At 36.1% G+C, this 27,533-nt stretch overlaps 2 protein-coding genes across 2 annotated transcripts; one reads left to right on the top strand and one right to left on the bottom strand.

Moving 5' to 3' along the window:
- Positions 1-6,472: 6,472 nt before the first annotated feature.
- On the top strand, positions 6,473-18,683 carry LOC126814602 (uncharacterized). The gene is made up of 11 exons (XM_050539869.2): positions 6,473-6,678; positions 8,077-8,122; positions 9,395-9,569; positions 11,038-11,207; positions 14,382-14,443; positions 14,915-14,967; positions 15,298-15,364; positions 15,903-15,995; positions 16,178-16,314; positions 17,378-17,484; positions 18,134-18,683. Exons 1-11 carry the CDS (start codon positions 6,571-6,573, stop codon positions 18,295-18,297), a joined length of 1,182 nt encoding a protein of 393 aa, XP_050395826.1. The 5' UTR covers positions 6,473-6,570; the 3' UTR covers positions 18,298-18,683.
- A 2,465-nt stretch (positions 18,684-21,148) lies between these two features.
- Positions 21,149-25,745, bottom strand: LOC126814608 (testis, prostate and placenta-expressed protein). Its single transcript, XM_050539879.1, has 7 exons — positions 25,473-25,745; positions 23,757-23,818; positions 22,590-22,648; positions 22,230-22,315; positions 22,020-22,081; positions 21,594-21,658; positions 21,149-21,365 (listed from the first exon to the last, which is right to left on the bottom strand). Exons 1-7 carry the CDS (start codon positions 25,693-25,695, stop codon positions 21,302-21,304), a joined length of 621 nt encoding a protein of 206 aa, XP_050395836.1. The 5' UTR covers positions 25,696-25,745; the 3' UTR covers positions 21,149-21,301.
- Between the last annotated feature and the right edge of the window lie 1,788 nt (positions 25,746-27,533).

Below are 27,533 nucleotides of genomic sequence, written 5' to 3'. Positions count from 1 at the left end.
ACTATAGTAATAGTCAGTGTCTCTGTTTAGGGTGTTAAAAGTTACCAGCCATCGTTGATGGTAGCAGCACTTGCCTCTGGGTCTTCAATTTTTAAGTTTAAAGAGGTATCGTCAGCAAATTTACTGATGTTCACAATGTCATTTATGTATATTAAAAATAAAAGAGGGCCTAGTACAGATCCCCGTGGAACACCAGCGGGGATGCTTCTGGGGTCCGAGGAGGTGCCATTGATGTTTACACATTGTTGGCTATTTTTTAAATAATCTACGAACCAGAGCAGTAGTTCTCCTCGAACCCCCGCAGCATCCAGCTTGTGACGGCCAAACCCTGTCAAAAGCCTTGCTGATATCACAGAAGACTATTCTAGTATATTGAAGTTCCTTTCGTTATTCCTGGATTATGGCCCCTGATTGTACGAAAAATATCGATGCGCAGGCCGTATGAGCGAGCTACGGACAGCTATTTTTATCTGAATACAGATAAGTCTTCGGCAGTGGCCTTGTGGGGCGGTTGCATAAAGAATGACAAGATTCCGTACCGGGCAGCACCAAACAAATAACTCCCTGTGCTTACCTTCAGTTGAAACAATAATCTCCTAAGACACCCTAGGGGTCGTAGTTCGCGAATAAACGGGCTGGGGTATGGTGTATGTGTGTGCGCGCGCGTGTGTGTGTGTGTGTGAAGGGGGGGGGGGGTGAACCCGTATTCCTATTTGTATCGCTAAAGTGTAAATACATTGAACATAGAGGTACTAATAGGCCTCCAATAGTTTCATTATTTCATTTGAGAAGGGTGCTTACCTTCAGTTGATACAATAATCTCCTAAGACGCCTTTGACCTTTCAAAACGATTCAAGCTGATTATGCGCCTATGTTCATGTATTAAACCAAAATACAATCAAGATACTTTACAGAACGCTAACCCGTCTATAACAAGACAGTTTCGATGACAGGGTTCTTCGTACAGTATAATTAGCACTATAAAAATGCATTAAAAGTCGTGGGGAAATTACCGACATTTTGAGCCTTAAATATCCTTCTATAAGATCCTAATTAAGTCTTGTGGGGGATGTGTATAACCAATTGTCAACCATGGAATTAATTCGTTCTTGAAAGCTTTACCGTCTTACACAATGGTTATGTGTCGCAATCGTTGAACAGCACAAACAACATAGCCTTTTCCATTAATTAACAGAATCGCGGTGGTCGGCTGTACAGGAAACTGGAATTTCGACAAAATCCAACCTTGTGAGCTTTCAAGCCCAGGCCACGTGTTGGGCTCCAAAAGAAATTGTGGGGAGAAATAAACACGAAATCAACTTGTGTATGTAAATGAACCATAGGCTGTTGGAATTTGATGAAGATAAGGCGGGAACGCCACTGACCGGGCATGTATTGTGTTAAGGCACGTTCAATTCGATGGTTTAATTTATGCGTAATCCTAGTAATAGTGGTTAAATGTAGAGAAAACAATTATTATGCATTTTATTACATTGTATTAAGCTTCTGTTTCGGTTCTAAATCTGATCCTGTGGAAGAAATGATGAAAAGGCTTAGTTAGCATGAAAAAGCACTACGGCACTTGTAAAAGTGATGTTTACAACCTCAATGATTCAGGATTTTAGTAAATGAGTTATTTCAATGGCACTAATAATACTCTGTAAATATTAATGGTTTCATTTTAATAAATGTATACCCCTATTTCAAAGTAAACCTCCACATATACCACTGTGTGATGGTTTTCTTGTCCGGACAAAATTCACATCCGTAACAACATTTCCCACGTGACTATAGACAAAAATGTTAATGTTAGAGGGGGGAGAGAAATAGGTTTAAAGTCCACACTACATAAACTATATCATTTCGGGACTAACATACGGTTCAATTTTATTTTGATAATTCGCTTTCTCGTAGGGGCTTTTGCTGTGGGGGGACACCAGAGGACCCGCGGGAAACCCATGACGTTGGATAGGCGACTCTACTCCTTGTCACGTTCAAGCGGGGAATCGAAACCACGCCACTTGACTCAATGAGAGACGTGTCCACTCTCCCAACCCCTAATCTTGAATAGCCTCCATTAAGAAGATTTATCGCGAAACAAGATATATACGCAAACAACGTGCTGACTTAGTCATATAGCTACATTACTATTTTATTATTAATTACTTGATGACCAATCGCTTTCTACCATCACAATTAGCTTTCAGATACATTCCCAATAAGCCTAATGGAAATTAACACAGTTCTACATTGGGCAACTCCATGTTCGTAGAAATGTCAATGGAAATGGCCCATATCTAATGAAAACAACACTGGTGCATATACAATTATTAATATTATCAAGACAAACATAATTATATCTACCTGTTTTAACTTGGTTAATGATTTGGATGATTTAATATTAAGTTCATATTTAACTGTATCTTTATACAGGTTCAGTCATGATTCGTTCATGAATATGGCAGTAAACAGTGTTTTTATCGAATAGTTCTGTGTGGACGTATGCCTTATATCAATGCGATAGTTACATTATTAAAACAGCAAAAAGATACATGCTTTAACAAATGACCTTTTGAAATTCGATTTATCATCCCATGATAGGTTGGTCGGGGTTTTTTTTTGTTTTTTTTTTTTTTGGTTTTTTTTTAATAAAACATCCTATCCGATGTATCAATGCCATTACCGTAATTGTATGTATATTACGACTTCGAGCGCACATTGAATATATTTCTGGCTGAAAAATGTTTTCAGTGATTGGATTCATTGCTGGTTTGTAGCCGACATTTTTCCACCGGATACAAAAAAGGCATTATGTAAGAGCTAAATCTGCCAATTGCAGCTCTTTATTTTGGCCTCAAATATTACATATTAATTAAACATTTATTCATATGAAAAGCCCATAATTAACCCACTAGGACATCGGATGGTCGCGATTTTCAATGGTTTTAAACACGATCGGCATTTAATAACTTGATTTAAAAATGGATAATTAAAGATTTTGTTTATTGTCGTAACAATGGTACTTGACAATCAAGACTATTCTGAACACTTAAAAGTCTGATAACTTTGCTCAGAAAGGAGTAATTTAGCTGAAATTTTCAATATATCCATTTTTCATTATCTTTTTTAAAACTCTTCTGATAAGAACATACAGCTCTTTATCTAAGTCTCACATAATGCATCTTTGGAATATTGATTTGTTTTGAGGGATAAAAAATCTGTAATGGTTGAAAATTGTACGTAAAAAGATAAAGCCAGGGTCGAGATATTATAGTTGGCGAATTTCAGTCTTTCTAAATAATTAATATCTCGTAATTGATTAATTTAGATCATTAGTAAATGTCGTAGTACGTCATGCTAATCCAAACAATGTTATTAATTTCGATGAGCAATATTTAAATCGATTGCCATAATCTTGTTTATTGCTTGTCAGTGACTATGTAGTTTGTGGTGGTTAGTGTCTTGTCCTTGGGTTTGTTTTATCGGGTTTGTTTGCGTGCATAAATATAGTGCTGGCCTTCTGAACTTACTATTAATGATCCAGTATTGAAGATTTGGAGAAACAGCTTGCCAGTTCTAGCTACAATAGTCCAAAAACAGACAATGAAAAATTGAAAATTTTAGCCAAATTACTTTGTTCGAATGGAAGTTATGAATGTTTCAATTTTTGACAAGAAATAGCCACAACTGGCTGATGGAAATTCCGCCCAAATTTCATATTCTCGATTGTCAAGTACCATTGTCATGATAACCAACGAAAACTCGATTGTCATTCCTTTTGCAGACAGTCTCCGGTCATATTAGTCTAGAGCAGGTATGGCGAACAATGCCAAATTCACTCCATATCTAAGCCGACCGATGTTCTAGTGAGTCGATTAAGGGCTTGTCTAACTGCAATATTGTGGTGTCCAAGTGGTCGCCGCTAAAATTAGTACATTTATTGATGCTTTGCGTATACTGGTACCAACAATTTTCATCACATATTATCATAATTTGTATTGAAATACATGCTTTTATCACAAATAATGAAGAATAAACCATTAAACACACATTATGCAAGAGCTAAATCTGCCTATTGCAGGTCTTTCTTTAGGCCAGAGATGTTATTCAAAAAAAAAATCAAGACCATAATCACGTCTGGATGGCTTCAGATACTCGAGATTTTAACTAGATTAGAACGGTCCCACTGCACTTACGGATGCAAAGAGGATGTAAAACGGGGGGAAAAACGTGCCCTCCGTTTGAAAACGCCATGCATCCGTTGTGTACTCATTGCGTACGTGTTTCATACGCTCTATCCATCGAGCATCCGTTCACTTTGATTTCATCCGCGCAAAAAGTTTTGAGCTGCACAAAACTTTTATAACGGATGAACTTTCTGCCGTGTACGATGTAAATGCGCGACATGTAAGAGCACCAAACGTTCCATGTCCGTTATCATCCGTTAAACGTCCACTGTATCCTCTCTGCATCCTCTGGGCATCCTCGCAACTCACATCCGCTCCAGTTGAAAACGGAAAGAGGGAGGAAAGATAAGGTACATGGAACGTCTATACATCGTTAGTAGCACGGAAATAGAAAGGATGTAAGCGTATGCATATCGTATATAAAGTTTTCAAAACGGACAAAGCGTTTGTATCTGGGATGTATCTGGTATATTGAAGGATGTCTGGAGTTTGCCTAACCCCTTCGGAGCTGTCATCCACTTCCATCCGCTTTCATCCGCTAGGCTTCCGATGAACATCCATTTAACATCCCCGTTACATACTTCGCACATTCGTTCTTTTCCGTTCTGTTTTCGCAAATTTTCGTCAATTTTGTCCATTCCTGGAGCGGATGAAAACGGATGGAGCCACCCTCGAAATTTTGCTCGTCCGCTGTGTCCTTTTTGCATACGTTTTGTGTCCATCGGCCACTGGGACCGGGCCTTAAGTCTCGAATATACCAGTGCCCCGGTTACCACAATGTACACATCTTGTCAAAATTACAAACAGTGATAACTTGGCTCAGAACGAAGTAATTTGAATATTTAAATATTTTCATTTTACATTATCTACGTTTAAGCTATTATAGCAAGAATGGTCAGATCTTTATCTAAATCTTACAGAATGTATCTTTAATATTTTTTCATTTTCATATAAAAACCTCAATTCTATATTTGAAGATAAAACTTGATTTTAAACTCAACCTTGATAAAATATGCGATTTTGAGAATGTCCTGGATAAGGAACACAATTAACAGAAACAATGGCATCTTAACATTCGTCAGAAAATGGGGAAATTGGCGGACGAAACCTCGACAGGACTAGCGTCAAATGAAATTGCATTCATACATGAATATTTTGTGTCCTTGTAGTTGCTACTTTACACTGGGCTTTCGTAATCCAAGGTGGATAACTCTCTCTTATGATAAGGATACAGACTAGTAATTATTCCTTCCGATAGTCAAAATCATTGACAGTTTCCATAACATTATTTTTAATATCAGATTTCGGTTTCTCTGAATTTGCTATCATTAATGGAAATCATAACTTTAGTTTGTTTTTTTCTATAAGCTCATTCACAGTAAAAGATGCTATGGTAAAGTAGAGATAAGTAATTTGGTTGACAGAGACTTTAGAATACAATAATAATTTATTGTGCTTCTAGTTGAGGGGGCGGGGGAGGAGGGGGGGGGGTGTTAGTGATCAATATCCGTGTCTAGTTTTATATTAGATCTATAACTGGCGTTTTATTCTAAAAAATATGTCCCATTTACGCCTTGTTTTAAACATTTTTTAATATGTTCCTCAAATTGTGTCTAGATGCAAAGTCAATCGCTTTCCTATAATCTTCAAAACAGCAATAATGTCGCCCAGTTTTTGATTATAAAATTTGTAACTTAAAATAGGATAAAATTGAATTAATAGTTGACTTTCTAAAACCAAATTGTTCGTCCGTAATGAGATAATTTTCTATATCTGGTGGTTCTTTTATTTAAAATAGTTGTATCAGGCCCGGCGGAGTGGGGGGGGGGGGTATTAATTTTTGGCTGCAAGTACTCTTTTCTCCAGGTTATTGCGGCCCCTGGACCCACGCCTATAAGGACCTAGGATGGAAGCCCCCCCCCCCCCCCAATCAAGAATTACTTCCGCCGGCCCTGGTGTATATAGAAACTGAGTAACGTTATTCCTATTGCCGGAAACGAGAAGGGAACATAGCCCGTACTAAAACATGACATTAAACCCTGGCTATTGTTCTTATAATATATACGAACATGTAGTAAATATACCTTGTGTACGTATAGAAGTCTGAAATTTTGAATATTGACAAATTGATAAAAAAAAGCACGTGTAGGTTCTTTCATTAAATGAAGAAACGATAACCATAGTTATTATTTCATTCATATCGATCGTATATAAATATGCGCGTGGCACAAGCAACAGCTTGGAGAACTCAGGTTGTTTTCTGAGGTTCTCTTTAAATTAAATCAATTCTTGGTCTTTTACGGGTTTCATTTTTGTATACTGGACTCTTCTTGCATGACATTTATTTTTTATATGTTTGTAGTTTGTGTTTGTTTTTTGTAAGATGTGGAATTTAAAACTGTTTCTATCCTCTTTGTTAGTTTTATTAGTAGTGAATGTTTTGAGTGTTCATTCCAGTGTAAATGGTATTACAAGACACAATGTAAAATCGGTAAGTTTTTTTTTAAAATATTAATCAATTGGTTTTATACGATTCACTGATCATCCTGGTCATATTGTGTTTTGCATTTGCAAGCTTTAAGCATTCTTTAAAGTATATGTATTTTAATATCTGCTTGACACTATTTACCTGAATATCAAATATCCTTTGTATTTTATTAAGTATTGATTCGAAAGTACACGTAGTTATGTTTGCTTTTAGCGTTATTGCTCTTAAAAGAAAATATCATATAGACTAAATAAAATAAGAAATAAATTCAACTTTGCATTGCGATATAAGAAAACCGATATTTTTTTCAAAAAAACAATTATTGACAGTTTGCTGAGAATTACCAAAGATCCTGATTGATCTGCGATAAGATAATGCCAATTAAATGTTTTTCACGTTTACCCCTTGTTCCTTGCTGTACATTTATGTGACTACTAAATAAAACGGAAGTTATTCTAATTGGACCACCATCAAGAATATCAAAAATAAAAATAGATAACTTTCAAGTAGGAAATTCTTTGATCAAACTCTCCAGTAAAGTAAAAAATCTTGGAGTTTATTTAGATAGTAACAACAGCATGATTAGTCATGTGAACCATCTTACTAAAACATGCTACTATCATATCAAGAACATTAGTAGTATTCGTCATCTTCTCACAACTGAAGCCACAGCTACACTTGCTCGCTCGCTAATTTTGTCACGACTAGACTATTGTAACAGTCTCCTCCTCGGCGTCTCAAAAGACTTATTACAAAGGCTGCAAAAAATTCAAAATTCTCCGGCTCCACTAGTCACAAAATCTCCTGTTAGATCCAGTATAACCCCTGCATTAAAATCACTTCATTGGCTCCGTATCGCTGAAAGAATTGCCTTTAAAATTCTATCTATTGTGTATCGCTGTTTAAATGGAACTGGTCCCGCATACTTGAATGATATTTTCAGACTTTACCAACCACCAAGAAATCTTAGATCTCAGTCTCAACTTAACTTAGTTGTGCCTACATGGAAATTGAAATCATTTGGATTCAAGTCCTTGGAAGTTGCAGCTGCAATTAAGTGGAATTCACTACCCGTTTCTCTCAAATCTGCCCCGTCACTAACAACACTTAAGTCACGTTTCAAGACATACCTGTTTAATACTTCATACAGATGAACTTCATACAGACACTTTGTTCTGGAGTTTAGCGCAATATAAGAATCCTTATTATTATTATTATTACTGAGTTTGTACGATTCGTTAGTAATTTTAAAGACGAATTCAAGTAGACTTCCTGCTGCATTCATTTACTGACCAAGAACATGGCGCGTATAGCGATTATCGATTCGTTTATACTATAAATTTCAACACTATTTCAAGGCATATACATATGAATTACAGTCTTTAATATTCTCCATTTCAGTACACAGACAATCAGAGATTTCTTATCGTTTTTATTGATTCGAGATGTAAGTTATTTTATTTATGAAAACGATTTATGTGATTTGGTTGTTAAATAGTACATTACAACTAGCTTAGTTTTTTTTTAAAAATTCGGAAATAACTTTAATTGATCCAGCTCTGCCGATTACATCCCATGACAGAATCGTTAAAGGTATTTTAAAGTCAATAACATTTCGGTGACCATTAAAATTATTGAGACCGTCGCTATGATTTATAATTATATAAGATTGTAATGTTCAAATAGTGTAAGCAATATTAGGAGGCAGACCACCATTAAATTTCACCATCTAGGTACCCACAAATTCTAGTTCGTCTATTTATAGCAATTCTCTCTGTGTCTCTTTTCTCACCTTTTGCATGCCCATTTTTGTTGATATTTTGGCCTAAAATGGATGAAGAGGGTTTGAATTAACATTTTCTGCCAGGTTTTGGTAAATGTTCATGATTTTGAGGCGGAAGGATAGCGGATTTATCAGGTTGGCTACTGTGATATGTACGGCAAGTAGTTACATGTTTTTAGTATGCTTCTTCAAGTTTGTGTATCTCAAAATTTTGGTGGTCAACCTCATACAAATTTTAGTGCAAAGACATGACCATTTGTTCCTCTGTCTGTGGTGAAAAGCATTCAGTCCAACGAAAATTTGGGAAAAAAGTTGGAGGCGGGCAAAGAGGCCAGAATTAACATTGAAGTCAATGGGGAGATTAATGGTGGTCTGCCTCCATTGCCACAAAGCGAGTGCTCTCCCTTGACTATATACAATTTTTTCATAGAAGAGAAAAATGACCCAATCTTGTTAAAACACACGGATTCTATTTCGTTTCGTTTTAATAGTTCAAAATTTCGTTTTATTTATCTTCACTACACTTGGATCTGGAAGAGTTGTTATTTAACTCGTGTTCTGAATGGTGTCAGGGAAAAGCCAATGAAACGGTCTGTCACGGCGAGCTTTAGGCGTGTTTTGCACTGAACTGGGTAATCCACTAGTAACATCAATGCGGATTGGTTAATCAAATGTCTGACATCATAGGGTCATAAGTCGGTCTTTTGAACCCTGACGTGACCTATCGCTATAACTTGTCAGATCTTCATGTAGTGTAGGCCATCGAAAGTATAAAAAAAAACGAAACGAAATATAGATCTTAATCAGATTGAAAATGACCCATTCTGCTTCTGAATTTAAAAGAAGAAGAAAAAAAACTGTCACTACAGAGATACTAGAATATACTGAAGTCTTGATGTGTACAGGAATAAAATACAACGAAACATTTCCTTTCAGCTTGCACGCGGTGTAAAAACATCTATAAAAATTTTGTAGCCGCTTCCCAATCTTTCGAGGGTGACAAGGACATTTATTTTGGTAAAACGACGGATTTAGTTTTAATCAAGAGATGGGATATACAAGAATTACCAGCTGTTGTTTATTTTCCAATGGGAGTCGAAGAACCTGCTTTGTAAGTTACTATGATGTACACTAAGATATGTATATTTCAGTATAATTGAAAACATTGTCAACCTTTATCAAAACCAATAGTCGTTCCGTTAAACATACATTATGCAAGAGCAAAATCTGATTATTGCAAGTCTTAATTTAGGCTTCAGATGTTATAGAAATTATAAATTAGATCTTTATTTAAACAACAAGCCCAAAATCAACTCTGTAGACCCACGGATGGCTCGGCTACAGCTCGGATTTAAATAAGATTTCACATATTGATAAATTCAAATATGGCGCACCCTGATGAGAATACGTCAGTTAGATCGAGGCTAAATGATAGAGTGTACTTAGCGAGGCCGCTGTAGAGCGTTTCCGCATGCCATTGAAAACTTCACTTGATAATCGAGATATGTAGGTGGAGTAAACGCCTGTCAATCAAACGTTCGGCCAAGGTGAAGGCACATTTCACTACCATTTCTAGTCAAATATTACAACGATGATAACTATGTTCAGAATAAAGTAATTTGACTGAAATTTTCAATATATTCTTCTTTCATCATCTACTTTTGAACTGTTATAGCAAGAATGGCCAACTCTCTATAAAAATCTCCCATAAAGTATCTTTAACTGTTGTTAGCGTGTATAGTTAGTTTTACAGACATCAGTGTTGTTTGCCAAATTGTCATTTCACAAAACCTCAGCTTCTAAAATTCGGGTCCAAATCACGCTTTTCATTAGTCACGTAAATCGTGCAGGAAGCATGGTATGCTTACTTTTCTATAACACATGTCTTTTGATTAGTTAGCATGTCTAAGTGGAAATCTTTATGATGTCATAATCTTATTTGGACAACTTCCCCATTTCCAAACTTTGCGTTCAAGATCTCTCTCCATTGCCTTCTACGATACACATTTGCATTTATATCAAGGATCCTCAAGCATTGTAGCATAGGGGTAGTGTGGGTGGGGGGTCTCTCCCCAAGAGCGAGATTGTAATTTCAGTATGCCTTAGTCGAGTGCGAGTGATATGTTATTTTTCATCCCTTAAACAGTACTAAAAGCTCAATTGACATCATCGCTATTGCCCCACTGCTTCTTTGGAGTTTTTTAACAAAAAGCAAAAGGGTGAGAGAGAGAAATGGGTTTTAACGTCCACTCGATACAAACTAGGTGATTTTGGGACTAACATATGGTTCAATTTTATTTCAATAATTTGCTTGCGCGTAGCAGTGGGAAGAAACCGGATGACCCGGAGAAAACCCACGAGGTTGGACAGACTAGCCTACTCCTTGTCACGTACAACCGGTGATCAAAACCACGCCAGTTGACTCGGCAGACCTTATGATACAACACACACGCGCTAACCATTCGGCCATCTAACCCCCCAAAAGGCAAAAGCAATGTGGCAGGGTTTCTTTCTGCAGTTGAAAATTGTCATCTTGAACTTAAAGCCTAACAAATGCATGTACATCTGTTTCATTACAGGATGGAAGGTGACTGTACGGTAGATAACATACTAGATCATATAGCTTTCATAATGAAAGGAGATTTTACAGATATAAAGAAAAATTACCACGTTGATATTACGGAAGATAATTTTGAAGAACTCATCATGAATCCAGTTCAACATGCTATTTTACTTATATATGATCAATGTATGTATACATTAAAGTATAATACTATAAGTTTTTCAATTTAAGAATACACTGTTTTATTTAGTGCATCGGGGTTATAACTTACAGATAGTCGACAGTTAGATTTTGGATAAATGAAGACGGGCATATACCATACATCACGGAAATTTTGGTCGGACAGCGGCGCAACGGCCTAGCCATATTTCGGATTCCAGTTAGTCTCAAGGGTTTCTTTTACGTGCACGCCAATGTGTTCATGGGACCACGGGTTTTCGTCCCATCGGAACGACTATACGTTGTCCCTTTCCAGACCCTCTGTCCTACACCATTGACAACGTGGAACCGCGCCGGAAAATTCCCAATGGACTTTCTCGGCCAACACCGGAATCGAACAATTCGGGTAAATAACTTGGCATCGTAATACTATACTGCTATACTATTCAAAAAAAGTAGGGGATATTTGATTTTTAAGTGTTATTAAAGTCACCTAATGAAACTGACGAAGAAACAAATGACAAAATGAAATGAAGTTCACATTCATCGATTTATTCCAAATGATCGTTAGACTAAGTAAGGCACAGACTGACCATTATAAGGGTAAAATGATACCCGGGGTCAAACAGCAAAGTTACCACAGCATCACAACCAAGTCAGTAACGGGTAAATCCTCCTCTGTTTGCCAAACAAGCATTGATCCGACGTGGCATACTCCTAATGAGACGTCTAAGGTCATTTTGGTCCAGATTGTCCCATTCCTGTTGCAACGCAGCAGCAAGTTCTTGGACATTGGCAGGACGTTGTTGACGTTGACGTAACCTCTGTCCAAGCATGTCCCAGACATGCTCGATGGGGGAGAGGTCGGGACTCAGTGCTGGCCAAGGTAATGTGGTGATGTTCTGTTGTTGGAGGTAACCTGTAACGATCCTGGCCCTGTGACATCTTGCGTTGTCATCCTGGAAGATGAAACGGCGGCCATGACGTCGTGCGAACGGCACAACATGGACTGCCAAGATGTTGTCCCGGTAGTACTGGCCTGTAACACGCCCTGCAACAACATGTAAAACCGTTCTTCCAGCAACAGTGATGCCTCCCCACACCATAACAGAACCACCCCCAAATCGATCATGGCTGATGACGTTAACGTCTTGGAAGCGCTCGTTTCGACGACGCCACACCCTCCTACGTCTGTCCAAAAAATCAACAGTGAACCTTGACTCATCTGAAAACATCACATTGCTCCAGCGTCGATTATCCCAGTGTTGACGATCCCTACACCAACGACGTCTTGCCTGAATGTGATGATCTCTCAAACAAGGGATCACGCGAGGACGTCGGGCGCGAAGGTGACCCCTATGCAGTCGATTCCGAATCGTCTGGCCACTCACTCTCACACCAGTGTCTGTTTGAAGACGAGCGCTGATCTGATTTGCTGTGATGACACGATTTCTCAAGGCCAAGGTACGGATAAATCGATCCTGGGCTTGAGTTGTCGCCCTTGGTCGACCTGAGCGTGGTCTGTCCTGTACAGATTGTGTATCACGGTATCTGGACCATAGCCTGCTTATGACAGACTGATAAACATTCATCGTCCGCGCCACAACCGCCTGTTTTGTGCCGATCTGTAGCATGCCAAGGGCACGTAACCTTTCATTTTGGGTAAGCCGACGCATATCAAAATTTGTTTTCTGGTCACTAAAACAATTAAACTGATGTTTCCACCTTGGAATTCAATGCCACAATGACTGTAACATTCAAAGTCAGAGTCGTGCAAATCTTGGGTTGGACCCCCATGATGATCCCAAGCATCACCTGCATTCCATGCGGTAGCTATTGGTGCGTTTGGGCGTCACATGTAACTGGAAATGTTTCTTCTGTTAGGTTCTATAGTGACGTTTTTCGTAGTCATTTGCATATTTTAGTATTATGCCCCCAAAATCAAATATCCCCTACTTTTTTTGAATAGTATATATATAGATAGATTATTGAAATTGCTTAAGATAAATGCCTTCGTAGATGGGATTTCCGCCTGGTTTACAAATATAGTTTTGTTTTAATCAGGTATCCTCGAAATAAACTGGTTCAGTGAGGTTAAATGTCTTGTAATTCCAATTTAGTCAGTGTTTGGTTACTAACATTAGTCACGAAAGAAAACCTTCGCTCCTAATTAGATAACAAGTTAATGACCTCGGGACAAATGTGGGCGTTTCCTGTGCCTGTAAAATAACGGAGTGGTGTTCGATTCGCCAAACATCATTCCAACACGATGGAGAGATCGCAGTGTTGATTCCCACATTAGCCGTGTTGGGCAAGAGGTAGAGACTGATATCTTTAGGACTTCTTACGACCATCATGTAGCCTTTTAAAGGTTAGAATAAGAGGCGAAAACATACATCATTCGAAGTTATTAGAACCATCATGTAGCGTTTCAGAAGTGAGGTCTGAGATCCAAGCTCCTGGAACCCAGCTTAAAGACAGCATTCAGAGTTCCTAAAGACATCATGTAGATCCCTGGGGATAGTTTTAGTTTTACACTAATCTTATTTGAAGACGAGTTGTCTTGCATCTGTTATTTGAAATCCCGCGTTCAGAAAAGTGGTCCAGGGGGATAACAGTGTCACAAAAACAGTGAAAATCGAGTGATTTTATTGTTTTGATCTAGCGCGTTGTTTCGATTAGTGACGGGACAAAATCTATACGATTAACTTTTAGTATCGGAATATTAAAGCGGAAGTCAGCTGATTTACTAATTTTTGTTTCATATTTTGCTTTAACTGTCGGTATTAGAAAAAAATTTAGCTATATCTCAACACTGACGCTACCTGTTTCCCTTAAAGTTGACAGATACCCAAACTTAATTAAATACAAAATTTTATGTTTTACCCATATCAGAGATGTCTAGTTACTATAAAGATCCATTATATGATCAGTTATGAGGCTGGTTCGGTTCCGAGATTGTTTTGTGTATGTTCGATATAACCGTACGGTGCCCCATATGAGATATAAAATCTTTGACCGAGTCTATGGTTGAAAATAGTACATTTACTTGAAAAATGTCGGATAAACATGTCATTTTTGCCTGAAAATTACCTATATTTTGTTGGTAATTTTAACATATCTTGCTTGTAATGGGTATTTATTTGTGACATCGGATATTGGAGAAATATACCTTTAAAACTTCTTCATTGTTTTGAACAGATCATGAAGAACAGAAAGTTACTGTTAGTGAAGTTGCCAAAACATTTAGAGAAGATGATGACGTAAGTACTAAAACTGCATACTTGAAATAATATAGAAATATGCGATTCTACCAGAAATTACCTTCAGGCACTTGCTTTGTAAAGAGGGTCGTTATATAGTTTGAAGAAAAGGCTACTTCCATATACCTCTCCTTTCTTAGTTGGACATTAATAATATTTGATTAACGGCAATATTAAAATTCAGTCATATAGCATAAATGAAATTAATTAATTAGAACTATATGGTAATGAAAGAATAGCCAAACTAATTTCCGGTTGCTTTTTGGAACAATATAAAAAAACAACTGAGTTGAATTCTGCAGTGAGTGTCATCTTTACTCTTAACGAAACTTCATCATCAAATTTATGCTTGTGCTTTTGATTTACATGCAGTTGGTGACAAATTAATGTTAATTTAGTTTGATACATTTACTTTCAAAGTACATATGAATCAAAAGTATTCGTTTATTATATCTTTTTTTTTCTTTTCAGGTTGTAATAGCTACCTTAGATGCTGATAAATACAAAGCTTTCCGTGATAAACAGTCAGTTTTTTTCTATATGCATGTAGACCCTTTTCTGTATTTGAGATCTGTTATTATTCAACGTTACGATAAAATAAACAATATATAAGTATATATTCTAATGTGTTAAAAACTTTGTTCAAGAATAAACGGTTGATATTAATAATGGAACTCTTGGTAAACACACACACACAGGCATGATTTTCAACATTTATATTATCTAACCCAAATCACTATTTAAATATCGCTTTTCAGACCTTGTTTGTGTTTGTTGAAAATGTCATATTAATTGATAAAATATTTAATGTGACCAGTTTTGTTACTGAGTTTTTGTTTTAACTTATATTATAGATTTAAGTTTGTTGGTGCTCCGCTTTTATACTGGTATCCTATTGATGATAAGTTTAATAGCAAGAGGGTAAGTTCCGAGAAAACTTATCACACACACACACACACACACACACTCACATATATATATATATATATATATATATATATATATATATATATATATATATATTATTTATATACACACATAAATATAAATAAAAAAATACGCCTCCTAGAGGGCCTATCAAAGACAGTGTCTAATCGTTCAGATGATTACCCCGTGTCAGTGAGGCAAGACGGGTGATCTGGCAAGGGACAACGTATGGTCGTTTGGATAGATAGGATAAAAAAAACACAGGCCTTGAAACCTTGACAGTTGGAATTCGATATAAGAGTATCCGACTTGGTACACGGGATGGCGTATGCCAGTCTTCATTAACCCCGTACATGCAGAAAAGTTGGGCGTTAACCTTATTTCATTTCGTTTCAATTTGATTTATTGTATTGCGCTGTTGTCTGTGATATATACGGCTGTTTTCCAGTACCGGAAGTTGTGGCCGATGAGTCAGCCATAATGCATACATCTAATCGTTGGTTTTTTTTGTGTGTTGGGTTTTTTTTTCTAGTTTGGTGGAGATTTAACAAGTGATGTTATTTTAAATTTTATCAATGAAGAGACGAATTCGTGGAGGAATAAAGATGGCACATTTATGTTGCGGGTAAGCTTATTTTTTTCTTAAAACTAAACCGCAATTACTTATGATTTAAACATTCAATGAGTGCTCAAACCTGCATCAGGTTCTACGCCATAAACAAGAATGTCGGACATAATGTTCTGATAATAACTATCCTGCAATGACTCTGTAATTCCCCTATTCAATTTTTTAAATGTTATTTTCAGTCTGGCAGATATCCCACTCTTGATCGAATCATCGATAACAATTTAGGAGCTATAGCACGTGTTGATGTAGAGAAATTAGATGAGATAATTGAAGAGATTTCAAAAGCAGTTGATAATTTATATTCAAATGAGAAAGAGTAAGAAACTTGAATTAATCATCTGTATGAATAATTGTTGTATATAGGTCGTGTTATAATGTGTCGTTATAGCCGTTGACTCACAAACAGAATGTACCTGGGGTTCCAATATCTGTGTGGGCTGAGATTAAACTTCGGTTGTATTTAAAGTAGCTAAGTCTCTAACTCAATATCATCCAAAATCTTCAACATTGAAAACACGATTTATTTGTCAAATTAATTCAACATTCATGTTGTGATCTTACCGGAAAAAGATGATATTGGATATTTGATATCCAATATTTAAGACAAAATAAACATTTTACCATTGGTACACGAATCGTGTACCATAATGCGCTTCAGCCCCAGTTGTATCAAGAGACTCGAGGGACGAGGCTAGACACATTGCACCAAATCAAACGGCGTATGTAGACTGGAATAACCAGACGCTAGAAATTTGCACTCGCTTGAGACTGCTGGCTTATTTCGCCGAACATAACTGATTTGAAATTGGAGTAAAAACGGAAACCATTGAATGTAAATCAGTTTATATACATTCATATTACAGTATTATATGCGTTGCGACCTACTTTTGTCAATTTCTAGGTCCCAAATGTTAGCGATTTAGCTCCTTTAAGCACGCTTCAGTTTTCTAGTCTTTCCGACTGGACGAAAACCCGAGGACAAGTGTACAAATTGTATAGTACACGTAAAATGTTCCCTTGTTGTTCGAAGGAGAGTTGGAGGAAATACAGCTACCCCAGACCCGGATCCAGGATTTTGTCGAGGGGGGGGGGGGCATACATTGGAGCAAAGAGTAATCATCAGAGTGCCGCATGCAGTAGTGGGTTGGTGTAGTCCCCAGAGTCTTCGTCGCGGCCTCATTAAACAGAAACTAAAATCTGGGAATCCCCTTGCTGGTGCTGGTCTGAACAGTGATGACCAGTCTCACTGGGGCTGAGGGGGGGGGGGGGCACGGCCCCCTGCCCCCCCCCCCCCCGCGGATCCGCGCCTGTACCCAGACAAAATCCTCGAACGCTTTTCTTTCTTGTTTATTTGCTAAATCTGCATTTTACTATTTTAGATTTGGTCAATTCTACATTTATCTTCTACAACAAATACAACTGAAGAAAACAACCAAAGCTTTATCAACGGAAACTGATGTTATATTTAAAGAAATGGAAAATCTAGGTATGAACAGAATCGCAAAATTGAACTTCTAATGGTGTTATTATCACTATCCAAGGACATTAATGCAATGAGTTATGAATAATCTTAAATTGTACAGTCGTACACAACCTTCGACCATTCTTTTATCGAAAATCAAAGAGCTGACATACTTTGGGCAAGATATGTTTTACGAGCCTTCTTCTTACTCGTATAAAAAGTATTAAACAATGGCGGACTTAGCAATCTAATTTGATCATTCCCAATGCAATTGCATAATAATATATGCATAGTAAAATCACGACAAATTTACCAATCATCGAACTGCAAATGCCTCTTAATAATAATGTTGTTAACATATCTAAACTAAATAATTATGAAAAACAATAGCTTCTATGTGAAAAGGTGTGGAATATATGCAACAACTTTTGTATGAAAGTGGTGTGATTTTTATTATCTAATATTCGTTAATGCCGAAACGGGCCAGAAGGCTAATAATCATTGTTCTTAACAAAATGTGCAAAAATAGAAAAAAAGGTGTTTCCCAAACTGGGGTCCACCTCTAAGTTTATATTTTCCAATCGACGTGGAATGTTCAGACTGTAATAATAATCATGTTATTTCTATTTATAATCCAGTGTAATTTTTAAATTGCATTCTCTAAATGTTTCAGATTTGTTTAACCGAAGGAGAGATACTTTGATCCGAAAACATCATATTTTGGATTATATAGTAACAAACATTGGTGATTACATTATCAGTAATCCTAATTTCAAGAAGGAAAAATCTACGGCTAAAAAGAAGACATCGGGTGTACCAGACCATCATGAATTATAACAACATTATTTTATAGTATTTACAATCTTGATCCATTTCATATCTTAATTTCTGGATTGAAGATATTTAACATTTTCAGCTTTTAATTAACAAAGACTGGTTAATTTTAACAAACTTATGTAAAAGAATATTGGCACATTATCTTAATCTGGAATCTAACGATAAATAATGAACAATATAAGCATATATTTTGATAAAACTTACATCAGCAGTATGTAAGATTAGGTCATTGTGTTGCATTATTAATATTATTTAGAGAAACATATAAACTCGTAAATATGAAGTGGAAGTAGAGCTATGGTTAGATAATAAATATGTACTTATATTACTGTAAAATTAGGCATTTGTACTTAGAAATGGCAATAAAATGTCAATTATTAAATTTACTGCTGTTATATTACAGATACATTATGGGAGATAAGATAAAGAGATGGCAGTTCTCGCTATAATAGTTAAAAACAAGATAGTGTAAAGGTAATTTGCTGAAAATTTCAGTCAAATTGATCCACTATGAGCCGAGAAAGAAGTGGGTGAAATTTTTGCATAGTCTCGGTCATCATTACTAAAATCATTAATATAAACAGCATAGTCTCGATTATCCACTTTTATTGATTTAATTATCAATAGCCGTTAGCGGCATATAGGAATCTAATCCAGCCAACATCGAAGGCTAGCCTTGACATCGAGAGTTTATTATGGTCTGGATAAGTTAATTAATGTCTAATTGATAATTTAGATAACATTTCAGGCCTAAAGAAAGACATGTAATAAGCAGGTTTTGCTCTTGCATAATGCATGTTTAACTTTGCAAGAAACGGAAATAAATGAGTAAGAGATATAGTGTATGATCGATTCTAAAGTATAATTAAATAAAATAAAAAGGTGCTGTACAAACAGAGCAGAGGGTAAGAAAGGGGTGTGGATTTCCCAAATAGACGTTTATCACTATCCGAGTGCCAGAGAGATTTAAAATCTCAATGTGCTTCGCTATCGATGCCATAAAGTCAGGTAGCCTACACCGAGAACCGCCAGTCCATACTCTTCTGCAAGCCTTTTCGGGGGAAGGGGTGAAGGCAGCTGCCCTCTTACTTTTGGTCAATCTGACTTATCGGGGAGACGGGCAGTGAACAAAACATTTGCCTTCTATATTTTCGCAAAATTTAGAGTACCCGATATCGAATAAAACACTAATTTTATTTCTCTTTTAATTGAATACCGCGATTTTTTTTTTATCGAATTGGCTATGGATTAAACCATTTGGTATGGAGCCACTCTGCTTTATGCGAAATTATCGGGCATCGATTATTATTTGTGAATTCAGCTGCAACTGGATGATTGGAATTCAGGTCGGCATGGAGAGAGATTTCGGTTGCAAAACTATGGGACAACTCAAGGGCTAGAATAGCAGAAAAAGGGCATTTGCGGCAGTTATATTTTCAAAAAAATTTTGGGCTACGTTAGGATATATTGGACCACATTGGAGTTGTTGAAATAGCAGGAATACGCGTTTGGAGCCGTTAAATGGTTGATTGAAATTCAGACTAGTTAGATTATGGCATTAGATCACTTTGATGTTGGTGTATTCACGGGCTGTATTTGAGGGAGTGGGGAGCTATATTCCAACGGTAAGCTCGGAGCTTGCTGGCGACAAACGCCTCCCTCTGTAAACGGGAATGTTTTTCAGCAGTTCAGGTCTGCCCCACTAACATTCATCGGGCCTTTAGTACGCCTACGTGAACGCCTCATAAATTTCCGAGGATTCTTTCTGACTCTCGCCAGTCAACCATTCCAAATGCCACTCATCAAGTAAGGGGAAAAGAGACTATATCCGATATATATCAACAAGTCTTGAGCTAAGCTAAACGTCTGTTCAGATGGCTCAGCAGCTTGTTATTATTAATATCCTTCTGCTCAGAAATTTACCATAAGATACTCCTCCTAAGACAGTGGAGTAACTAAAAGAAAATACGTAACAACAAGTACTGAGGGGTAATAACGTTCGAGTAGAGATTCATTCTAAAGTCTTTGTATCACATTTAGCCACAAAATTTAACATCACTAGGTCTATAATATATAGTAAATAGCAAGGGCGGGTCTAGAGGTGGAGGGGGCGTGGGTGCACTTTAGAACCGGATTCTTGTCTCAGATCACTGAAAATGGCATTTCCGGGCTTCTAGTTTTCGACATTTTCAGCGTTAGGCCACCTGGATCCCCTGTTGACCTATCCATGGTCTCTGGACCCGCCCTTGAATATGAGGAACTATCAAGTAGACTGTAGCTTGTGTTTTTCATTCGACTCATCGGACTACATCACTTATACATTTTGTCAGACTGATAGTTGCAGAAGCAGAGGTATAAACAGAAACACTACATAGCTATTGAAAAACAATAAAATATTTATCAATAAATACACGTATATTAGATACAGCATAATTATGTACAAAGCAAGGCGTATTATATACAATTTAATCTCAACATTAATCTGTTCGTAATAAAAGAAAAATAATAGGGATTATAATTAAATAACATTATATCAACAAATAATACTAAATAATATAATACTGATGAATTATAATACTGTTTAACATAAATTAATGTTTAGCACATATTATGTAATACTGATCTGATCGTTTCAAGAAAGTAAAAAACAAATGTAATATTTAAAGCAAGAATGTTGTTATAAAATAACTAAGTACATCTTTGTTTTAAAAAAAAAACATATTTCATGAAGAATGAGATTGTTTGTAAAAAAGACACATAGAGATTGCAATGTGAAATCCATAGAAACCTTACTTTAAATGACCATATTTAAAGCTGAAATTGGTCGATTTGAATAATTTCTGAACCAGAATGATAATACTGTTTAACATTCACCAATCATTTACCAATGCAAAAATTTCGTAATGAATGTACGGCATACATGTTTATAAGATTATAACATCTTACATTAAGCATCGAAACAGCGAAATATAATACTTATAGACAATTGAAAATTACCCGGTTTTCATCTCCAGGCCTCTGTAGAAATATGTCTGTTGTACTGAGGTAAGGTATCTCTGTATCGTGCACTGAAAAAAAAATCAAATTGCAGAATAAAGTACTATCTCCGAATATTAATCACATAGATAGCAGTCTTTATTCTCGATGGCTAATAAAATAAAATCTTTCTACAGAAACGAATCTGTGTATGAGCATATTTGTAAACCGTATGTTCTTTACAATATAGACAATGATCTTTATTCTCAATAAAATATAATCTCCATATAAAAACGAGGTAAGTGTATATTTGTACTTACAACACATTAGCTGGCATTGGTTTCTGACCAAACTGATCTAACATAGGTTCCTGGCGTAATGTATACTATAAAGACAAAATATAGGTAAAACTAAAATCTTTAAATTTCTATTTATGTATATCACAGCATCGAGACATTCGAAAAGTAGGCCTCGAATGCAAACTAGAGTAGTGCTGTTCGTTGGTCGCCATTGACTCTTTCTTTAATGCTGGTGTTTCTCTTTTACCACTTCGATCGAACTGAATTAACACCGAGCCATCCCCAATTTAGTTACTAAAAATACTATATTTTGGTTAGATTAATTTTTGAAAGTATTCACAAGAACCAGGTAACTAAACTATAGTCCATTTTTATAGAACAAATGTGTCTTTCAAAAAAAAAACTCAGAAAGCGATACAACGCTGTTATATTGGTAAATATACAAACCTTCCAGGACTTTGTTACATCAGGACGTAAATATCGTACATTATAACCAGTAAAATGTAAATCTAAAAACAAACAACATATATCTTATAATCTAAAACCATAAACAGAATAACTTACAGCATTTGAAACAGTGTTTGTTTTGGGAAAGAATACATGACACTAATTGGAGTAAAATTAGATAATAATAAAAATAAAGTAACATAAAATTACCTTTATTGGAAGGAAGTGGAGGTAACTCCATATTAAAGCGTTCTGGTGATCTGTTCAGAAAATCAGACCACTCTCCTTTTGTTTTCCTACAAATAACAAGAATTGAATTTGAAATAATAAAATATCAGCTGGCAGGATAGCCAATACGGCATTTAAAAATAATAATGTAGCATACTGGGTAAAGATTCATATGTCAGAAGAGAAATTACCACAGCAGCGATAAAGAATAAGTTTGAAGAATTGCAACTGTATCAAATACCATAACTACCAGTATTAATATTATGACATTATTAAAGTATTCTCATAGTCCGCCCCTCTTCCAATGGTAAAATGCCGATCAATAAATGATATAATACTTACTTGAGTTCTTCTGGTGTAGTGTAATATCTGTGCATCTGACGACCTGTTTCTGTTACATCCTTAAAAATACATCGTTTTAGTTAATCAGAATAATATACACCACGATAGCGACGGTTATGAACGATCCATTCTGGCAGGTTCGACCGTGGATGTATCTCTTTTAGTTTGTAATTATGCTTAGTTCAATCGTTATAAACGACAACAGCACTGTATGTTTATATTGTTTAAACCCATATACATTTTCGTTACTTCGTAATATTTCAAAGCATACTAATAGAAATATATAAAGATACTGGCGTGAAATCTATATAAACTAATGTAAACTCCAAATGGTCATAATTCACATTAGACCCCTAGTATTATGTTTTCGTTACTTTTGATATGTGTGTGTTTGGTCTACTTGCCAATCCTTTAATCTATATAACGTCTTTACGCTCACATAACATACTGTTGCACAAATCTCAACGTGATCATATTCCTGAAGCAGTGGCCCGAGAAATCCCTCACTGGCCATTGCTGGATTGACATCTGATACTTTAGCTTTTGAGGGAGTGTGTCTGTTCTTCCCGTTCAGTCAATCTATCCCAAGTACAGCAACACGACTGCCCTTCGTTTAATCTGGGGTCTTCCCTAAAACTTTGGACAGTGATTTAAGGTATTAAAAAAGGTGAAAGTATTGTTCGTCTCCAAACAGTATTGTTCACATTGCAGCCGTTTGATAGTCTCGTTTGTCAAGCAATTAGTTTTTCTGCAATATTCTGCTATGCACTGGTTAATTGGGCGTAATAAAATAGTGAGTCATGACGTAACGTTAGGTAAACATATTTGGTCCAATTTGGATCTCTGTTTAAAGCCGAATGATACTAGTACGCAGTTAGCTATTTGTTGTTAATCGGAATATTGACCAGCCATAATATGGAACAGAAATTTGCTTCCATTACAGCTGTGTTAAGTGGAATTAGGTCTAATCAAACGAAACATTGTGAGGAGTATGCAACGTGATAGGTACATTTATTTTTCGTTCCCAATACATATAATTTGGTCATTGACATAATCTGCTTTAATTAAGTAAGCAGAAAATAACGAATGAATCGTTTTAAATTTCACTAAAAGGATTTGTATAACATATAAATAAATAAAGTATAAGATGGTAATTATATTACTTACCAAACTAGACAAACGTTTAGATGGTGGTGCAAATAATGTGGATGTAGCTCTGTGGAAATCATCTACAAAATAAAAAAACAGAAACTTCTTAGGTATCGTCATTTTGGGAAGAAAGCAGCATATCTTTGGACCCCAAATCACTGATCCGCTAACCCCTAAGACCATTTCACAGGTTATACCCAGAAGATTTTTTTTTTGTCTGTTTCAATTACGTGTTGGCCAAAAAAAAAATCAGCGAGTTCGTATCCATATGAAAGTTGATTATGTATATAAAAATGGTGTCCTGCATGAAAATTTAGACAATACTACATTACAGGCTTTCTGGCAATGGAATCTAATACGAGGAATTTTGATATGCCGCTGTCACAATCAATATCTCAGTGTATTACGGAAGAGAGAGAGAGAGAGAAATGGGGTTTAACGTCCACTCGACACAAACTAGGTCATTTCGGGACTAACATATGGTTTAATTTTATTTACATAATTCGCTTGCGCGTAGGGGTCTTTAGCAGTGGGAGGAAACCGGAGGACCCGGAGAAAACCCACGGGGTTGGACAGGCGACCCTACTCCTTGCCACGTACAACCGGGGATTCGAAACCACGCCAGTCGACTCAATGACAGACTGTATGATACAGCGCGCGCACGCTAACCATTCAGCCATCCAACCCCCCGTATTACGGAAGGAAATAGATTATTTTATTGCCGTTTTACTTCGTGGCTCAACATATTCACAGTACTAATCTTTATTTACGGTCTAATAACCAAATTTGAAATATTTCAGCTACTATCAACAAAGTGTATTTCACATAATCACGTCATGGATTCAATTACCGAGGGTATAACTTTATTATTTAAAAGCAGGGGTCATAAACTATTAATGATAATCACATTGCACAAATTATAGGATTATCTCAAACAATCTGTATAACACAAGGTGAATAATCGATGTTATTTATACCACATAGAGATTTAATTAAACATCTATACAGTAATTCGTGTAGATCAATAAACTGATCTCGAGTGGGACCCATGTTTTAAATTTTATCTATATCATTTCAATTATAACATTACATTTTTACATATCGACATAAAGGTTAGGCGTGTGTGGAGATAAACATAGTCGTTTTTGAAAGACGATACGAATTTCGTGGGAAAATGCATATAAACCTTGAAGGCCCACGTGAAAAGAAAAATCATAAAATGTCATTCGTCTGCGTAAGTAAACCGCTGTCTAAAGTCTATGTTAGCCCCTGTGTGACAAACTGTACAAATTTGAGTTCTCCAAATGTTGGCTATACTTAGTAATTAAGATTGATTTGTTTTTAATTATTAAAAGGAGCTACTTGACTGATTTCAGAGGAAAACGACACTGTTTTTTGGTTTAGAAAACAGGGTTAGGACATAAATCCACCTATATACACCGCTCGTAGTATTAAACTTTAAAATGACTAGAAAGGGGGTGAAGAAATATTGTCGATTTCATTCGTTTATAAATATCTAATTTAGTGCTGCGATATAACCGATTTTTTTTTCAACTGTCGATAACGATAGCGAAAAATGAAAGTAAAATTTGCAAATAAGCCAGCTTCTCCTTGCTTTGTCAAACAAAATGTTCTTGTCCATCCCTAATGGAAATACCATATCATAGATCAACCAAATTCAATACTTAATCTTGGGCTAAATCAAAAAGATCTAGACCTTTAAAGAAAACTTACCCGGTCCACAAGATGTGGTTGTTCGGTTATGCTGGTCGGGTAATTTATGACCGGCGGTGTCCATATCCATTCTTCTAAAAGTTGGTAAATTGGGATGATATAATCCAGTTTTAACAGCAGCAAGTTGCACACGTTGAAACGATGGATATTGGTAAGAATAACTGGGAAATTCTTTAGGGTAGATTTTACCCTTTCCCACCTGATTTGTTCCAATAGTCGTCATGTTTGCTTAGATCTTTAAATTAATGCAACTATATTCGAACAGTGTGATGTGCACTTTATCTATGCCCGGCTGAGATAAATCCCAAATCAAGTCTACTCGTACTGTCACGAGAACCTTACCTTGATAAAGGTTACTCGCGTTGCTCGGTAACGGTAAACAATAGCTTAGCGTCATGGGTTTATAGTAGATTATGTCCCCACTACAGATTTGGAAATGTACACATAAAGTTATTACATAACTTAGTATTTTATAACGTTTATAACCCAACAGTCCAGTCTATCAAATCACTGGAGTATATAATCTAACTAATTAATATCTTTATTAGGGTGCATAATAATTATAAACGAGCAACAGATCAAATCAATATGATTTCTTTTCATGTCTATACTGTAAAGCGCTTATAGAAAATTTTGATTGGATCTGATTTTCTGTTTCATATTGTAAGTATAATACATAAAGTTTGTTACAATATATTATATTTACTGTGAACATCACAATAATGTTTGCCGCAATATAGCCCGGTTGGAGCTGAAGTACCATTAAAAAACATTTCATTCATTCTTCGTTTCATTATTATGACGTCGCCCTTTTTATGGTATTTTATGTAGGCCTATAAATTTCAATGTCAGTAAATGTGATTAGGGGAGTGGGTTAACAACAAAATGTAATTATGCATTAAGCCTAAATGTAGAACTTAATGGTGGTATACTTATCGTAGATAATGCACAGATTCCACAATCTGCATATGTTCGACCATGCAGGAACTGTTATAATAATATGTCATTTTCAAAAAATAAGTCTTAAAGGCTCAATACCACTCTTGTTGTAACTGAATAATATTTCCCTATCTTTATTCTGGTCAACAAATTGTACTATTTTATAATATTTCAATTAATTGATGATACAAATTTCATCTTAACACACCTTATTTAAAAAATTTGAAAAATTCAACATAATGGTTTGAAACGTCTAACGTAGACCTTTTCAAATGAAACTTCGATTTAAAAATATTTTCGAACCCTCTGGACAAGTAAAATAGGATGTAATAGATAATTTACACAACAGGTAGGACACTTAAACATCTAGTACTTAGATAGAGATATTATTTATTTTCTGGAGCTTTCAAGCCAGCAAGAGTGTTATTGTCCCTTTAAAGAACTGGCGTCCGATATACATGTATGTTTATTAAATGTAGACTATATTTTCTTTCTTTATGCTCTGTATTTAGATTAAGCGTGGTGGTGGTGTGTTTGTGCGGGGGGGGGGGGGGTATTATTTCAGTTGAACAATATTAGTACATTATCCTTTATTTAGAGTAAATACAATCAATCTTATTTTAACTTAATATTTCAATCGAATATTATTTTATAGCTACGGTCAAAAGCGTTTTATAGCTGAGGCGCTGGAGGTGCCAGTCTCTTCGCGAAAAAAAATCAAAGAAGTTCAAATTATAAAAAGGGATAACAAGTTAAAACCTATGAGAAAAATGAAAATGTACCCTAGTTAGGGAGGGCCCTAAAGGCAGACAAAAGGGCCCCACGTCTTACAAAAGGGCCACACTGGCCAAGGGAAAGGGGCCCCGAGTCCGAGTCAATCATTTTCTATATATATATATATACACTGTTACTTTCGAATCCACTACTGAATGAGAATGCAGTCATTGCATTGGCATGAAAATCATCAATCAAGAAATCACCATTTCTGAAAACCTACTAATAAGCTATTCAGGGAAGAGATGGCTAGGCCGCCCAGTGTGGCCTGGCTTGGCGGAGCGATCATTTCGTTGCCGAGTATGGAATTAGGCCCCGGCCCTCAGATTAAACCGGCCTCGAGGAACC

Source organism: Patella vulgata, chromosome 3 (assembly GCF_932274485.2).
Source record: "Patella vulgata chromosome 3, xgPatVulg1.2, whole genome shotgun sequence".
Classification (NCBI taxonomy): domain Eukaryota; kingdom Metazoa; phylum Mollusca; class Gastropoda; family Patellidae; genus Patella; species Patella vulgata.
The sequence above is the reverse complement of the archived record's forward strand: the minus strand, read 5'-3'. Positions and strand labels throughout refer to the sequence as shown.

Coding starts and splice junctions, on each gene's coding strand:
- LOC126814602 (XM_050539869.2), top strand. CDS start 6,571: ATGTGGAATTTAAAACTGTTTCTATCCTCTTTGTTAGTTTTATTAGTA. Junction 8,123..9,394: donor CGTTTTTATTGATTCGAGAT/GTAAGTTATTTT, acceptor ATTTCCTTTCAG/CTTGCACGCGGTGTAAAAAC. Junction 15,365..15,902: donor ATAAGTTTAATAGCAAGAGG/GTAAGTTCCGAG, acceptor TTTTTTTTCTAG/TTTGGTGGAGATTTAACAAG.
- LOC126814608 (XM_050539879.1), bottom strand. CDS start 25,695: ATGACGACTATTGGAACAAATCAGGTGGGAAAGGGTAAAATCTACCCT. Junction 22,649..23,756: donor CTAAACGTTTGTCTAGTTTG/GTAAGTAATATA, acceptor TGTATTTTTAAG/GATGTAACAGAAACAGGTCG. Junction 22,082..22,229: donor TCCACTTCCTTCCAATAAAG/GTAATTTTATGT, acceptor GTTTGTTTTTAG/ATTTACATTTTACTGGTTAT.